The sequence below is a fragment of the Oncorhynchus masou genome, unplaced genomic scaffold (assembly GCF_036934945.1).
Source record: "Oncorhynchus masou masou isolate Uvic2021 unplaced genomic scaffold, UVic_Omas_1.1 unplaced_scaffold_1077, whole genome shotgun sequence".
Classification (NCBI taxonomy): Eukaryota; Metazoa; Chordata; class Actinopteri; order Salmoniformes; family Salmonidae; genus Oncorhynchus; species Oncorhynchus masou.
Window position 1 is genome coordinate 51,081 of NW_027000482.1, and position 18,920 is coordinate 70,000.

Here is an 18,920-nt window from a genome sequence, read left to right on the forward strand (position 1 = left end):
CACACACACACACAGAGGCAAACACACACACACGCACATGTCCTGACCAGCTCCACTCCTGCTTCCAGACCATGGTAAATACACACAGAGAGAAACACCATTCTCAAGAGCAGGTGGCTTTTATCAGTGTTATTCTGGGAATACTGAACAGTCTCTTTCTCACTATCTTTCTCCTCCCTTGCTGTCTCTCTCTCTCTTTTCTCTCTCTCTCTCTCTCTCTCTCTCTCTCTCTCTCTCTCTCTCTCTATTTCTTTCTCTCTTTCTCAACCCTTGCTGTCTCTCTACCTCTTTCCTCCCTCTCTTTGTCTTCTCTTGAGAGCCAGGTCTTTCTATGGTGGCCTCTTCCAATAGCAAGGCTGTGCTCACTGAGTCTGTACATAGTCAAGGATTTTCTTAATTTTGGGTCAGTCACAGTGGTCAGGTATTCTGCCATTGTGTACTCTCTGTTTAGGGCCAGATAGCATTTCAGTTTGCTATGTTTTTTGGTTGATTCTTTCCAGTGTCAAATAGTTATATTTTTGCTTACTCGTGATTTGGTTGAGTCTAATTGTGTTCCTGTCCTGGGGCTCTGTGGGGTCTGTTTGTGTTTGTGAACAGAGACCCAGAACCAGTTGGCTGAGGAAACTCTTCTCTAGGTTCAACTCTCTTTAGGTGATGTTTCGTGGTGGTTGTAGAATTGAACAGCTTTTTTCTGGATGTTGTTCATTAGCGGGTATAGTCCTAATTCGGCTCTGCCTGCATTGTTTTGGGCTTTGCGTTGTACACAAAGTATATTTTTGCAGAATTCTGTATGCAGAGTCTCAATTGAGTGTTTGTCCCATTTCGTGAATTATTGGTTGGTTAGTGGACCTCAGATCTCACAACCATAGAGGGGCAATGGGTTCGATAACTGATTGAAGTACTTTTTAGACAGATCCTAATTGGGATGTTGAGTTTTGTGTTCCTTTTGATGGCATAGAAGACCCTTCTTGCCTTGTCTCTCAGATCGTTCCCAGCTTGTGGAAGTTACCTGTGGCGCTGATGTTTAGGCCAAGGCATGTATAGTGTTTTTGTGTGCTGTAGGGCAACAGTGTCTAGATGGAATTTGTATTTGTGGTCCTGGCGACTGGACCTTTTTTGGAACACCATTATTTTGGTCTTACTGAGATTTACTGTCAGGGCCCAGGTCTGACAGAATCTGTGCAGAAGATCTAGGTGCTGCTATAGGCCCTCGTTGGTTGGTGATCATCAGCAAACTGAAGACATTTGACTTCGGATTCTAGTAGGGTGAGGCCGGGTGCTGCTGATTGTTCTCGTGCCTTCGCCAATTAATTATTTATTGATAAATATGCTGAAGAGGGTGGGGCTCAAGCTGCATCCCTGTCTCACCCCATGGTCCTGAGGGAATAAATCTGTGCGTTTTATTGTTTATTATTGTTTATTGTTGTTTGTGTTGATTTTATAACGTCATATACTTCCCCCCCAACAGCTTCCATCAATTTGTACAGCAAACAAGGGGTCAAATGTGTGTCCACTTTTGTCGATAAGGGTTTGATCAGACCTTTGATTACAAATATTAGGGAAGATGCCAGAGGTGAGAATGATGTTTAAGAATAGCCAATTGGAATTTGTGGTCTAAGTATTTTAGTTGAGTTTAGTATACCATCAACACCATGGTCCTGTTTGGGTTGGAGGGTTTGTATTTGAACTGTAGTTCATTCAAGGTAAATGGAGAATCCAGTTTGTTCTGGAATCCAGTGGGTTCTGGAATCCAGTGGGTTCTGGAATCCAGTTTGTTCAGTGGGGTGGGGTGTCAGTGGGCCGACTGAACTGATAGGGGTGTCAGTGGGCTGACTGTGATCTGATGGGGGTGTCAGTGGTCTGATAGAGGTGTCAGTGGGGTGGTGTGTCAGTGGGCTGTCTGATCGTCTCCTCCAGCAGTCTGATCGTCTCCTCCAGCAGTCTGATCGTCTCCTCCAGCAGTCTGATCCTCTCCTCCAGCAGTCTGATCCTCTCCTCCAGCAGTCTGATCGTCTCCTCCAGCAGTCTGATCCTCTCCTCCAGCAGTCTGATCATCTCCTCCAGCAGTCTGATCGTCTCCTCCAGCAGTCTGATCCTCTCCTCCAGCAGTCTGATCCTCTCCTCCAGCAGTCTGATCGTCTCCTCCAGCAGTCTGATCCTCTCCTCCAGCAGTCTGATCCTCTCCTCTAGTGCTCTGTTCTTCTCCTGCTCTTTCTCCTGTTGACGTTGTCTCACCACAGTCCAGAGTGCAGATCTGTCTCTCCACCTCCAGCTCTCCGGGTCTGCTTGAAGGGGTGTTGTTGTTGATGGAGTTTCTCTCTCTCCCTCTCCAGGACAGGTTATATTTTGTGATGGAGTTTCTCTCTCTCTCCAGGACAGGTTATATTTTGTGATGGAGTTTCTCTCTCTCTCCAGGACAGGTTATATTTTGTGATGGAGTTTCTCTCTCTCTCTCCAGGACAGGTTGTATTTTGTGATGGAGTTTCTCTCTCTCTCTCCAGGACAGGTTGTATTTTGTGATGGAGTTTCTCTCTCTCTCTCTCTCCAGGACAGGTTGTATTTTGTGATGGAGTTTCTCTCTCTTTCTCCAGGACAGGTTGTATTTTGTGATGGAGTTTCTCTCTCTCTCTCCAGGACAGGTTATATTTTGTGATGGAGTTTCTCTCTCTCTCTCTGTCTCCAGGACAGGTTATATTTTGTGATGGAGTTTCTCTCTCTCTGTCTCCAGGACAGGTTATATTTTGTGATGGAGTTTCTCTCTCTCTCTCTCCAGGACAGGTTATATTTTGTGATGGAGTTTCTCTCTCTCTCTGTCTCCAGGACAGGTTATATTTTGTGATGGAGTTTCTCTCTCTCTGTCTCCAGGACAGGTTATATTTTGTGATGGAGTTTCTCTCTCTTTCTCCAGGACAGGTTATATTTTGTGATGGAGTTTCTCTCTATCTCTACAGGACAGGTTATATTTTGTGATGGAGTTTCTCTCTCTCTCCAGGACAGGTTATATTTTGTGATGGAGTTTCTCTCTCTCTCCAGGACAGGTTATATTTTGTGATGGAGTTTCTCTCTCTCTCCAGGACAGGTTATATTTTGTGATGGAGTTTCTCTCTCTCTCTCCAGGACAGGTTATATTTTGTGATGGAGTTTCTCTCTCTCTCTCTCCAGGACAGGTTATATTTTGTGATGGAGTTTCTCTCTCTCTCTGTCTCCAGGACAGGTTATATTTTGTGATGGAGTTTCTCTCTCTCTGTCTCCAGGACAGGTTATATTTTGTGATGGAGTTTCTCTCTCTCTCTCTCCAGGACAGGTTATATTTTGTGATGGAGTTTCTCTCTCTCTCTCTCTGTCTCCAGGACAGGTTATATTTTGTGATGGAGTTTCTCTCTCTCTGTCTCCAGGACAGGTTATATTTTGTGATGGAGTTTCTCTCTCTCTCTCTCCAGGACAGGTTATATTTTGTGATGGAGTTTCTCTCTCTCTCTCTCTGTCTCCAGGACAGGTTATATTTTGTGATGGAGTTTCTCTCTCTCTGTCTCCAGGACAGGTTATATTTTGTGATGGAGTTTCTCTCTCTTTCTCCAGGACAGGTTATATTTTGTGATGGAGTTTCTCTCTATCTCTCCAGGACAGGTTATATTTTGTGATGGAGTTTCTCTCTCTCTCCAGGACAGGTTATATTTTGTGATGGAGTTTCTCGCTCTCTCTCTCCAGGACAGGTTATATTTTGTGATGGAGTTTCTCTCTCTCTCTCCAGGACAGGTTATATTTTGTGATGGAGTTTCTCTCTCTCTCACTCCAGGACAGGTTATATTTTGTGATGGAGTTTCTCTCTCTCTCTCTCCAGGACAGGTTATATTTTGTGATGGAGTTTCTCTCTCTCTCTCCAGGACAGGTTATATTTTGTGATGGAGTTTCTCTCTCTCTCCAGGACAGGTTATATTTTGTGATGGAGTTTCTCTCTCTCTCCAGAACAGGTTATATTTTGTGATGGAGTTTCTCTCTCTCTCTCTCCAGGACAGGTTATATTTTGTGATGGAGTATATCAACGGAGGAGACCTCATGTATCAGATCCAGCAGGTCGGCAAGTTCAAGGAACCACACGCTGTGTGAGTACACACACACACACACACACATGCGCGCGCACACACACACACACACATGCACACTCACGCACAGACACACACACAGACACACACACACACCACGCACACACACCACACACACACACACACACACATACACACACACCTCTGTGCCTGGTCTAACTCAGTGTGTGTGCGTGTGCGCGTGTGTGTGTGTGTGTGTGGTGCGTGTGTGTGTGTGTGTAGTTTCTATGCTGCAGAGATCTCCATCGGCCTCCTCTTCCTCCATTCCAAAGGCATCGTTTACCGGTGAGTTTTACTTCATGTTTGTTACGTGTGGTATTCCGCCCCGCGGCCTTGTGGATGTTTGTCAGCAAGACGAACGGAGCTGATCGTGGACTCGAGGAAACAGGGGGCCGAGCATCAACCTGTTGTAGTGGAGCCTCAGCATCCACATCCCTAATGGTCTGTCGTGGTCCACACACACAGTCAGTGGAAACGGGCGACGCCTCTTCCCCCTCAGGAGACTGAAACGATTTGGGCCCTCAGATCCGCAGCAGTCTAAGGCACTGCATCTCAGGGCTACAGGCGTCACTACAGACCCTGGTTCGATTCCAGGCCGTATCACAACCGGACGTGATTGGGAGTCCCATAGGGCGGCGCACAATTTGGCCCAGCGTCGTCCGGGTTTGGCCGGGGTAGGCCGTCATTGTAAATAAGAATTTGTTCTTAACTGACCTGCCTAGTTACATATTACCTCAACAACCTCATGCCCACATTGACTCGGTACTTGTACTCCTTGTACATAGTCTCATCATTGTGTCTCTATTTCCTTTGTTATTTTTTTTTGCAAATTTGTCTTACTTTTTAACTCTGCGTTGTTGGGAAAGGGCTCGTAAGTAAGCATTTCACAGGAACAGCTGGTGCTCTCATGCATGGTTCAGTGTTGCTTGTCAAGAAGCAAGCATAGAAGACATTTAACTTGTCTGGTAGGCTCGCATCACTGGTGACGTGATTTGACTTTTCACATGAATCTAAAGACTGTTATTTATCGAATCAACCTAACTATGGTTAATTGTTACCCGATTTAAATTCATCATGTGACAATGGGGCACCATGCGGTTCTTTAAAGAACCAACAATTAACTCATTAGGATCTGGGGCACCACGAGAGTGGTTCTTTAAAGAGGTACCAGCTCCCAAATTAACTCATTAGGATCTGGGGCACCACGAGAGTGGTTCTTTAAAGAGGTACCAGCTCCCAAATTAAACTCATTAGGATCTGGGGCACCACGAGAGTGGTTCTTTAAAGAGGTACTAGCTCCCAAATTACATTTACATTTAAGTCATTTAGCAGACGCTCTTATCCAGAGCGACTTACAAATTGGTGAATTCACCTTCTGACATCCAGTGGAACAGCCACTTTACAATAGTGCATCTAAATCATTTAAGGGGGGGGGGTGAGAAGGATTACTTTATCCTATCCTAGGTATTCCTTGAAGAGGTGGGGTTTCAGGTGTCTCCGGAAGGTGGTGATTGACTCCGCTGTCCTGGCGTCGTGAGGGAGTTTGTTCCACCATTGGGGGGCCAGAGCAGCGAACAGTTTTGACTGGGCTGAGCGGGAACTGTACTTCCTCAGTGGTAGGGAGGCGAGCAGGCCAGAGGTGGATGAAATTAAACTCATTAGGATCTGGGGCACCACGAGAGTGGTTCTTTAAAGAGGTACCAGCTCCCAAATTAAACTCTAAAGGCCTTTACCTATCACACCTATAAACAGGCAACTTATTCATCATAACCTCGTATCAAATCATCATTCTGAACGGTCATAACCTCGTATCATATCATCATTCTGGTCATAACCTCGTATCATATCATCATTCTGGTCATAACCTCGTATCATATCATCATTCTGGTCATAACCTCGTATCGTATCATCATTCTGGTCATAACCTCGTATCTCAGATCATATCATCATTCTGATTCGGTCATAACCATCATTCTGGTCATAATCATATCATCATTCTGGTCATAACCTCGATCATATCATCATTCTGGTCATAACCTCGTATCATATCATCATTCTGGTCATAACCTCGTATCATATCATCATTCTGGTCATAACCTCAGATCATATCATCATTCTGGTCATAACCTCAGATCATATCATCATTCTGGTCATAACCTCAGTATCATATCATCATTCTGGTCATAACCTCAGATCATATCATCATTCTGGTCATAACCTCGTATCATATCATCATTCTGGTCATAACCTCGTATCATATCATCATTCTGGTCATAACCTCGTATCATATCATCATTCTGGTCATAACCTCAGATCATATCATCATTCTGGTCATAACCTCAGATCATATCATCATTCTGGTCATAACCTCGTATCATATCATCATTCTGGTCATAACCTCGTATCATATCATCATTCTGGTCATAACCTCGTATCATATCATCATTCTGGTCATAACCTCGTATCATATCATCATTCTGGTCATAACCTCAGATCATATCATCATTCTGGTCATAACCTCGTATCATATCATCATTCTGGTCATAACCTCGTATCATATCATCATTCTGGTCATAATCATATCATCATTCTGGTCATAACCTCAGATCATATCATCATTCTGGTCATAACCTCGTATCATATCATCATTCTGGTCATAAGATCATATCATCATTCTGAACGGTCATAACCTCGTATCATATCATCATTCTGGTCATAACCTCGATCATATCATCATTCTGGTCATAACCTCGTATCATATCATCATTCTGGTCATAACCTCGTATCATATCATCATTCTGGTCATAACCTCATATCATATCATCATTCTCATCATTCTGGTCATAACCTCGTATCATATCATCATTCTGGTCATAACCTCAGATCATATCATCATTCTGGTCATAACCTCGTATCATATCATCATTCTGGTCATAACCTCGTATCATATCATCATTCTGAACGGTCATAACCTCGATCATATCATCATTCTGGTCATAACCTCAGTATCATATCATCATTCTGGTCATAACCTCGTATCATATCATCATTCTGGTCATAACCTCAGTATCATATCATCATTCTGAACTGTCGGTCATAACCTCGTATCATATCATCATTCTGAATGGTCATAACCTCAGTAATCATATCATCATTCTGAACGGTCATAACCTCAGATCATATCATCATTCTGGTCATAACCTCGTATCATATCATCATTCTGGTCATAACCTCGTATCATATCATCATTCTGGTCATAACCTCGTATCATATCATCAGATCATATCATCATTCTGAACGGTCATAACCTCAGTATCATATCATCATTCTGGTCATAACCTCGTATCATATCATCATTCTGGTCATAACCTCGTATCATATCATCATTCTGAACGGTCATAACCTCAGTATCATATCATCATTCTGGTCATAACCTCGTATCATATCATCATTCTGGTCATAACCTCAGATCATATCATCATTCTGGTCATAACCTCGATCATATCATCATTCTGGTCATAACCTCGTATCATATCATCATTCTGGTCATAACCTCGTATCATATCATCATTCTGGTCATAACCTCGTATCATATCATCATTCTGGTCATAACCTCGTATCATATCATCATTCTGGTCATAACCTCGTATCATATCATCATTCTGGTCATAACCTCGTATCATATCATCATTCTGAACGGTCATAACCTCGTATCATATCATCATTCTGGTCATAACCTCATATCATATCATCATTCTGGTCATAACCTCGATCATATCATCATTCTGGTCATAACTCAGTATCATATCATCATTCTGGTCATAACCTCAGATCATATCATCATTCTGGTCATAACCTCGTATCATATCATCATTCTGGTCATAACCTCGTATCATATCATCATTCTGGTCATAACCTCGTATCATATCATCATTCTGACGGTCATAACCTCGTATCATATCATCATTCTGAGCGGTCATAACCTCGTATCATATCATCATTCTGGTCATAACCTCGTATCATATCATCATTCTGGTCATAACCTCGTATCATATCATATCATCATTCTGTATCATATCATCATTCTGGTCATAACCTCGTATCATATCATCATTCTGGTCATAACCTCGTATCATATCATCATTCTGGTCATAACCTCGTATCATATCATCATTCTGAACGGTCATAACCTCGTATCATATCATCATTCTGAACGGTCATAACCTCGTATCATATCATCATTCTGGTCATAACCTCGTATCATATCATCATTCTGGTCATAACCTCGTATCATATCATCATTCTGGTCATAACCTCGTATCATATCATCATTCTGGTCATAACCTCGTATCATATCATCATTCTGAACGGTCACTGGTCATAACCTCGTATCATATCATTCTGAACGGTCATTCATATCATCATTCTGGTCATAACCTCGTATCATATCATCATTCTGGTCATAACCTCGTATCATATCATCATTCTGACGGTCATAACCTCATATCATATCATCATTCTGGTCATAACCTCGTATCATATCATCATTCTGGTCATAACCTCGTATCATATCATCATTCTGGTCATAACCTCGTATCATATCATCATTCTGGTCATAACCTCGTATCATATCATCATTCTGAACGGTCATAACCTCGTATCATATCATCATTCTGGTCATAACCTCGTATCATATCATCATTCTGGTCATAACCTCGTATCATATCATCATTCTGGTCATAACCTCGTATCATATCATCATTCTGGTCATAACCTCGTATCATATCATCATTCTGGTCATAACCTCGTATCATATCATCATTCTGGTCGTTAACCTCGTATCATATCATCATTCTGGTCATAACCTCGTATCATATCATCATATCATCATTCTCATTCTGGTCATAACCTCGTATCATATCATCATTCTGAACGGTCGTTAACCTCGTATCATATCATCATTCTGGTCATAACCTCGTATCATATCATCATTCTGAACGGTCGTAACCTCGTATCATATCATCATTCTGGTCATAACCTCGTATCATATCATCATTCTGGAATCGGTCAAAACCTCGTATCATATCATCATTCTGGTCATAACCTCAGTATCATATCATCATTCGGTCATAACCTCGTATCATATCATCATTCTGAACGGTCATAACCTCGTATCATATCATCAGATCATATCATCATTCTGGTCATAACCTCGTATCATATCATCATTCTGGTCATAACCTCGTATCATATCATCATTCTGAACGGTCATAACCTCGTATCATATCATCATTCTGGTCATAACCTCGTATCATATCATCATTCTGAACGGTCATAACCTCGTATCGTATCATCATCACCTCGTATCATATCATCATTCTGGTCATAACCTCGTATCATATCATCATTCTGAACGGTCATAACCTCGTATCATATCATCATTCTGGTCATAACCTCGTATCATATCATCATTCTGAACGGTCATAACCTCGTATCATATCATCATTCTGGTCATAACCTCGTATCATATCATCATTCTGGTCATAACCTCGTATCATATCATCATTCTGAACGGTCATAACCTCGTATCATATCATCATTCTGAACGGTCATAACCTCGTATCATATCATCATTCTGGTCATAACCTCGTATCATATCATCATTCTGGTCATAACCTCGTATCATATCATCATTCTGGTCATAACCTCGTATCATATCATCATTCTGAACGGTCATAACCTCGTATCATATCATCATTCTGGTCATAACCTCGTATCATATCATCATTCTGGTCATAACCTCGTATCATATCATCATTCTGGTCATAACCTCGTATCATATCATCATTCTGAACGGTCATAACCTCGTATCATATCATCATTCTGAACGGTCATAACCTCGTATCATATCATCATTCTGGTCATAACCTCGTATCATATCATCATTCTGGAACGTATCATATCATTCTGGTCAACCTCGTATCATATCATCATTCTGGTCATAACCTCGTATCATATCATCATTCTGGTCATAACCTCGTATCATATCATCATTCTGGTCATAACCTCGTATCATATCATCATTCTGGTCATATCATCACCTCAGTATCATATCATCATTCTGAACGGTCATAACCTCATAAGTATCATATCATCATTCTGGTCATAACCTCGTATCATATCATCATTCTGAACGGTCATAACCTCAGTATCATATCATCATTCTGGTCATAACCTCGTATCATATCATCATTCTGGTCATAACCTCATAAGTATCATATCATCATTCTGGTCATAACCTCGTATCATATCATCATTCTGGTCATAACCTCGTATCATATCATCATTCTGGTCATAACCTCGTATCATATCATCATTCATTCTGGTCGTTAACCTCGATCATATCATCATTCTGGTCATAACCTCGTATCATATCATCATTCTGGTCATAACCTCGTATCATATCATCATTCTGGTCATAACCTCGTATCATATCATCATTCTGGTCATAACCTCGTATCATATCATCATTCTGGTCATAACCTCGTATCATATCATCATTCTGAACGGTCATAACCTCGTATCATATCATCATTCTGAACGGTCATAACCTCGTATCATATCATCATTCTGGTCATAACCTCGTATCATATCATCATTCTGGTCATAACCTCGTATCATATCATCATTCTGGTCATAACCTCGTATCATATCATCATTCTGGTCATAACCTCAGTATCATATCATCATTCTGGTCATAACCTCGTATCATATCATCATTCTGGTCATAACCTCGTATCATATCATCATTCTGGTCATAACCTCTATCATATCATCATTCTGGTCATAACCTCGTATCATATCATCATTCTGGTCATAACCTCGTATCATATCATCATTCTGGTCATAACCTCGTATCATATCATCATTCTGGTCATAATCATTCCTCGTATCATATCATCATTCTGGTCATAACCTCGTATCATATCATCATTCTGAACGGTCATAACCTCGTATCATATCATCATTCTGGTCATAACCTCGTATCATATCATCATTCTGGTCATAACCTCGTATCATATCATCATTCTGAACGGTCATAACCTTGTGTCATATCATCTGAGTGTTGGAGCTATCCATCATTTTGTATTTATTTTTCATGGTGCCATCTGGAATTTGAATACTTTTTACTTTTGATACTTAAGTATATTTTAAAAGCAAATACTTTTTGGTCTTTTACTCAAGTAGTATTTTACTGGGTGACTTTCACTTTTACTTGAGTCATTTTCAGCACTTGGCAGGCCCGTTCTGTGTGCTTGTGTGGCCTACCACTTTGCGGCTGAGCCGTTGTTGCTCCTAGACGTTTCCACTTCACAATAACAGCACTTACAGTTGACCCAGGTAGCTCTAGCAGGGCAGAAATTTGACGAACTGACTTGGCATCCTATGACGGTGCCACGTTGAAAGTCACTGAGCTCTTCAGTAAGGCCATTCTACTGCCATTGCTTGTCTATGGAGATTGCATGGCTGTGTGCTCAATTGTATAAACCTGTCAGCAACAGCGGTGTGGCCGAAACAACCGAATGCACACATTTTGAAGGGGTGTCCACATACTTTTGTATATATATAGTGTTTAATATGTCTGTGTATGTATAATGTGTCAGTGTGTGTGTGTTTATGTGTGTGTAACGTGTGTATGTAGGTTTAACGTGTGTGTGTGTGTGTGCCTCTCCTAGGGATCTGAAGCTGGACAACGTGATGCTGGATGCTGAGGGACACATTAAGATAGTCTGTCTCTGTGTGCCTCTCCTAGGGATCTGAAGCTGGACAACGTGATGCTGGATGCAGAAGGCCACATTAAGATCGCTGACTTTGGGATGTGCAAAGAGAACATGTTAGACGGTGTCACCACCAAGACCTTCTGTGGGACCCCAGACTACATCGCTCCTGAGGTGATGATCGCTTCTGTTCTTCAACTCCCTATCCTCTTCTTTCTCCTCTCCTCACCCCCCTTAGTCCTCTATCCTCCTCCTATCTCATCCCTCTATCCTCCTCCTATCTCATCCCTCTATCCTCGTCCTATCTCATCCCTCTCTCCTCCCCCTTAGTCCTCTATCTCATCCCTCTCTCCTCCCCCTTAGTCCTCTATCCTCCTATCTCATCCCCCTTAGTCCTCTATCCTCCTCCTATCTCATCCCTCTCTCCTCCCCCTTAGTCCTCTATCCTCCTCATATCTCATCCTCCTATCTCCCTCATCTCCTCTCTCCTCCCCCCCTTAGTCCTCTATCCTCCTCCTATCTCAGTCCTCTATCCTCCTCCTATCTCATCCCTCTCCTCCTCCCCCTTAGTCCTCTATCCTCCTCCTCTCTCATCCCTCTTATTCCCCCTTAGTCCTCTATCCTCCTCCTCTCTCATCCCTCTCTCCTCCCCCCTCCAGATCATAGCGTACCAGCCCTATGGGAAGTCTGTGGACTGGTGGGCCTTTGGAGTTCTGCTCTACGAGATGCTGGCTGGACAGGTATGTGTGTGTGTGTGTGTGTGTGTGTGTGTGTGTGTGTGTGTGTGTGTGTGTGTGTGTGTGCGCGTGTGCGTGGGCGCGTGCGTGCGTGCGTGCGTGTGATATTTGTCTCGGTACATCGTCCTACAGTACGTAGTGCAGAATGTCAGCGGTGTCCTCTCAGTGGCGCTCTGTGTGTCCCTCCCCAGCCTCCCTTCGATGGTGAGGACGAGGACGAGTTGTTTCAGTCCATCATGGAGCATCACGTCTCCTACCCCAAGTCCATGTCCAAGGAGGCTGTCGCCATCTGCAAAGGGGTGAGTATTCACACTTACACTCTCTCTCACACACACACACACACCCACTCTGACCTCTGACCCCTGTCTCTAGTTGATGACTAAGCACCCAGGGAAGCGTCTGGGCTGTGGTCCGGAGGGGGAGAGGGATATAAAGGAACACGCTTTCTTCCGTTACATGGACTGGGACAAACTGGAGAACAAGGAAGTCCAGCCGCCCTTCAAACCCAAAGCCGTGAGTCTAACCTATATAACCTATGTCTCTCTCTATATATCTATATATACAGTGGGGCAAAAAAAGTATTTAGTCAGCCACCAATTGTGCAAGTTCTCCCACTTAAAAAGATGAGAAGAGGCCTGTAATTTTCATTATAGGTACACTATGACGGACAAAATGAGAGAAAAAAAATCCAAAAAATCACATTGTAGGATTTTTAATTTATTTATTTGCAAATTATGGTGGAAAATAAGTATTTGGTCACCTACAAACAAGCAAGATTTCTGGCTCTCACAGACCTGTAACTTCCTCTTTAAGAGGCTCCTCTGTCCTCCACTCGTTACCTGTATTAATGGCACCTGTTTGAACTTGTTGTCAATATAAAAGACACCTGTCCACAACCTCAAACAGTCACACTCCAAACTCCACTATGGCCAAGACCAAAGAACTGTCAAAGGACACCAGAAGCAAAATTGTAGACCTGCACCAGGCTGGGAAGACTGAATCTGCAATAGGTAAGCAGCTTGGTTTGAAGAAATCAACTGTGGGAGCAATTATTAGGAAATGGAAGACATACAAGACCACTGATAATCTCCCTCAATCTGGGGCTCCACGCAAGATCTCACCCCGTGGGGTCAAAATGATCACAAGAATGGTGAGCAAAAATCCCAGAACCACACGGGGGGACCTAGTGAATGACCTGCAGAGAGCTGGGACCAAAGTAACAAAGCCTACCATCAGTAACACACTACGCCGCCAGGGACTCAAATCCTGCAGTGCCAGACGAGTTCCCCTGCTTAAGCCAGTACATGTCCAGGCCCGTCTGAAGTTTGCTCGAGAGCATTTGGATGATCCAGAAGAAGATTGGGAGAATGTCATATGGTCAGATGAAACCCAAATATAACTTTTTGGTAAAAACTCAACTCGTTGTGTTTGGAGGACAAAGAATGCTGAGTTGCATCCAAAGAACACCATACCTACTGTGAAGCATGGGGGTGGAAAAATCATGCTTTGGGGCTGTTTTTCTGCAAAGGGACCAGGACGACTGATCCGTGTAAAGGAAAGAATGAATGAGGCCATGTATCGTGAGATTTTGAGTGAAAACCTCCTTCCATCAGCAAGGGCATTGAAGATGAAACGTGGCTGGGTCTTTCAGCATGACAATGATCCCAAACACACCGCCCGGGCATGAAGGAGTGGCTTCGTAAGAAGTATTTCAAGGTCCTGGAGTGGGGACTGAGTCATGAGGACTGGATGACTCCAACAACTTCATTATATTTCTTTATGTTGTGGATGAGGACTTCATTATATTTATATTATGTTGTGGATGAGGACTGGATGACTCTCCATATACTTCATTATATTTATATTATGTTGTGGATGAGGACTGGATGACTCCATCTTCTTCATTATATTTATATTATGTTGTGGATGAGGACTGGATGACTCTCCATCTACTTCATTATATTTATATTATGTTGTGGATGAGGACTGGATGACTCTCCATCTACTTCATTATATTTATATTATGTTGTGGATGAGGACTGGATGACTCCATCTTCTTCATTATATTTATATTATGTTGTGGATGAGGACTGGATGACTCTCCATCTACTTCATTATATTTATATTATGTTGTGGATGAGGACTGGATGACTCTCCATCTACTTCATTATATTTATATTATGTTGTGGATGAGGACTTCATTATATTTATATTAAGTTGTGGATGAGGACTGGATGACTCTCAATCTACTTCATTATATTTATATTATGTTGTGGATGAGGACTGGATGACTTTCCATCTACTTCATTATATTTATATTATGTTGTGGATGAGGACTTCATTATATTTATATTATGTTGTGGATGAGGATTGGATGACTCTCCGTCCACTTCATTATATTTATATCATGTTGTGGATGAGGACTGGATGACTCTCCATCTACTTCATTATATTTATATTATGTTGTGGATGAGGACTGGATGACTCTCCATCTACTTCATTATATTTATATTATGTTGTGGATGAGGACTGGATGATTTTCCATCTACTTCATTATATTTATATTATGTTGTGGATGAGGACTTCATTATATTTATATTATGTTGTGGATGAGGATTGGATGACTCTCCGTCCACTTCATTATATTTATATCATGTTGTGGATGAGGACTGGATGACTCTCCATCTACTTCATTATATTTATATTATGTTGTGGATGAGGACTGGATGACTCTCCATCTACTTCATTATATTTATATTATGTTGTGGATGAGGACTGGATAACTCTCCATCTACTTCATTATATTTATATTATGTTGTGGATGAGGACTGGATGACTCTCCATCTACTTCATTATATTTATATTATGTTGTGGATGAGGACTGGATGACTCTCCATCTACTTCATTATATTTATATTATGTTGTGGATGAGGACTGGATAACTCTCCATCTACTTCATTATATTTATATTATGTTGTGGATGAGGACTGGATAACTCTCCATCTAATTCATTATATTTATATTATGTTGTGGATGAGGACTGGATGACTCCATCTTCTTCATTATATTTATATTATGTTGTGGATGAGGACTGGATGACTCCATCTTCTTCATTATATTTATATTATGTTGTGGATGAGGACTGGATGACTCTCCATCTACTTCATTATATTTATATTATGTTGTGGATGAGGACTGGATGACTCCATCTACTTCATTATATTTATATTATGTTGTGGATGAGGACTGGATGACTCTCCATCTACTTCATTATATTTATATTATGTTGTGGATGAGGACTGGATGACTCCATCTAATTCATTATAGTTATATCATGTTGTGGATGAGGACTGGATGACTCCATCTTCTTCATTATATTTATATTATGTTGTGGATGAGGACTGGATGACTCCATCTACTTCATTATATTTATATTATGTTGTGGATGAGGACTGGATGACTCCATCTAAATGTATCTTCTGTTTCTCCTCTGTGTGTTAATTCATCCCATCCGTCCCTCTTCTCTCTCCCTCCTCCACAGTGCGGTCGCGAAGCAGAGAACTTTGATCGTTTCTTTACCCGCCACCCCCCCGTCTTGACCCCCCCCGACCAGGAGGTCATCATGAACCTGGACCAGGAAGAGTTCCAGGGATTCTCATTCGTTAACCCAGAGTACCCCGACATGGACTGACCCATCACAGCGCTGCATGAGCTCCGTGATCCTGCCCCTCTTCCAGATCTCATATCATTTCATCGCCAGGATATAGTTTAGGGACCAAAGGGTGTATCCCAGTTGTCTCTCCTCCCTCTTGAGCGTGCACTTGTTCACTACTCCTGAGTGGCGCGGCCGGCTAATGGCATCTCAGTGCACGGAGCGTCACTACAGTGCCTGGTTCGAATCCAGGCTGTGTCACATCCAGCCGTGATTGGGAGTCCTAAGAGGGCGGCGCACGATTGGCCCAGCGTCGTCCGGGTTTTGGCCAGGGGGGGAGGGGTAGGTCGTCATTGTAAATAATAATTTGTTCTTTAACTGACTTGCCCAGTTAAATAAAGATTAAATACATTTTTTTTTATAAACACAAACATAAAAACATTATTGGTGTTAACCTGGAGTAGAGTTTCCATTTACCACTCATTTCCTTTCAAGTGAAGAAGTGTGTGCTTTGGGAGGAAGGGGAGAGGATTGGGACATAGCCGAGTCCCTACCCACTGTTCTAACCTAAACACAGATCTAGGATCAGATTCCCCATGCCCCTAGTCTAAACCTGAACCATGACGGAGATCTGCCCTCTGATCAGCGGTGAAAGACAACTTCTACTCAAAACACAACAGCAAGGACCCATGTGCATGAAATCCGACAACAACAACAACAACAAAAAAAATGCTGAATCGATCGATTTTCAACTAATCGATAATCAAATCAAATGAGTTACATTCCACCATCAACCAATCAAATGACCTCCCGACTGTTACTGGGACCAATATTGACCGACTGATCGAACTGATCGACTTTCTTACTGTTTAATGATCAATCGGGGTATTGTTTTATTGTTTGTATTGATTAGGGATCCCCCGTTTAGGGATTTAGAACTGTTATGAAATGTTAGCATCACCACCACCTCACACACCATGTCGCGTTACTGTAAAACTGTGCCAAAGCAGGGTCAGAGTTCAGGGTCCAGTGTCCTCCGTTACGGGGAGACACACTGCAGCCATTTTGTGCCACAGAGCCCAAACAACCCCACACCTCAGAATAGCATTCACTGCGACTGGAAACACACGGACACACCAGGGCTCATCTCCAATAGTCTTCTCAACCCGGTCCAATCACACATCTCTAGATATCGCTCTGAGACCAGGGCCCGTTCCCTCTATAGTGACCTGCTATTGACTAGGGCCCATTCCCTCTATAGTGACCTGCTATTCACCAGGGAGGGGCCCATTCCCTCTATAGTGACCTGCTATTGATCAGGGAGGGCCCATTCCCCATAGTGACCTGCTATTCACCAGGGAGGGGCCCATTCCCTCTATAGTGACCTGCTATTGACCAGGGAGGGCCCATTCCCTCTATAGTGACCTGCTATTGACCAGGGAGGGGCCCATTCCTTCTATAGTGACCTGCTATTGACCAGGGCCCATTCCCTCTATAGTGACCTGCTATTGGCCAGGGCCCATTCCCTCTATAGTGACCTGCTATTGACCAGGGAGGGGCCCATTCCCTCTATAGTGACCTGCTATTGACCAGGGAGGGGCCATTCCCTCTATAGTGACCTGCTATTGACCATGGAGGGCCCGTTCCCTCTATAGTGACCTGCTATTGACTAGGGCCCATTCCCTCTATAGTGACCTGCTATTGACCAGGGAGGGCCCGTTCCCTCTATAGTGACCTGCTATTGACCAGGGAGGGCCCATTCCCTCTATAGTGACCTGCTATTGACCAGGGCCCATTCCCTCTATAGTGACCTGCTATTGACTAGGGTCCATTCCCTCTATAGTGACCTGCTATTGGCCAGGGAGGGCCCATTCCCTCTATAGTGACCTGCTATTGACCAGGGAGGGCCCATTCCCTCTATAGTGACCTGCTATTGACCAGGGAGGGCCCATTCCCTCTATAGTGACCTGCTATTGAACAGGGAGGGCCCGTTCCCTCTATAGTGACCTGCTATTGAACAGGGAGGGCCCGTTCCCTCTATAGTGACCTGCTATTGACCAGGGAGGGCCCGTTCCCCATAGTGACCTGCTATTGACCAGGGAGGGGCCCATTCCCTCTATAGTGACCTGCTATTGACCAGGGAGGGGCCCATTCCCTCTATAGTGACCTGCTATTGACCAGGGAGGGCCCATTCCCTCTATAGTGACCTGCTATTGACCAGGGCCCATTCCCTCTATAGTGACCTGCTATTGACCAGGGAGGGCCCATTCCCTCTATAGTGACCTGCTATTGACCAGGGAGGGGCCCATTCCCCATAGTGACCTGCTATTGACCAGGGAGGGCCCGTTCCCTCTATAGTGACCTGCTATTGACCAGGGAGGGGCCCATTCCCTCTATAGTGACCTGCTATTGACCAGGGAGGGGCCCATTCCCCATAGTGACCTGCTATTGACCAGGGACGGCCCATTCCCTCTATAGTGACCTGCTATTGACCAGGGAGGGCCCGTTCCCTCTATAGTGACCTGCTATTGACCAGGGAGGGCCCATTCCCTCTATAGTGACCTGCTATTGACCAGGGCCCATTCCCTCTATAGTGACCTGCTATTGACCAGGGAGGGGCCCATTCCCTCTATAGTGACCTGCTATTGAC

General features: G+C 43.2%; 1 protein-coding gene across 1 annotated transcript in view; it reads left to right on the forward strand.

Moving 5' to 3' along the window:
- LOC135529014 (protein kinase C beta type) overlaps positions 1–18,920 on the forward strand; it is a 49,505-nt gene that overhangs the window by 27,129 nt on the left and 3,456 nt on the right. Inside the window, exons 7-13 of the mRNA XM_064957971.1 lie at positions 4,012–4,103; positions 4,326–4,388; positions 11,917–12,055; positions 12,541–12,621; positions 12,810–12,917; positions 12,991–13,131; positions 16,160–18,920. The exon at positions 16,160–18,920 is cut by the window's right edge and continues 3,456 nt beyond it. Coding sequence (XP_064814043.1) covers positions 4,012–4,103; positions 4,326–4,388; positions 11,917–12,055; positions 12,541–12,621; positions 12,810–12,917; positions 12,991–13,131; positions 16,160–16,309 — 774 coding nt within the window. The 3' untranslated portion in view covers positions 16,310–18,920. The remainder of the gene's footprint in view (positions 1–4,011; positions 4,104–4,325; positions 4,389–11,916; positions 12,056–12,540; positions 12,622–12,809; positions 12,918–12,990; positions 13,132–16,159) is intronic.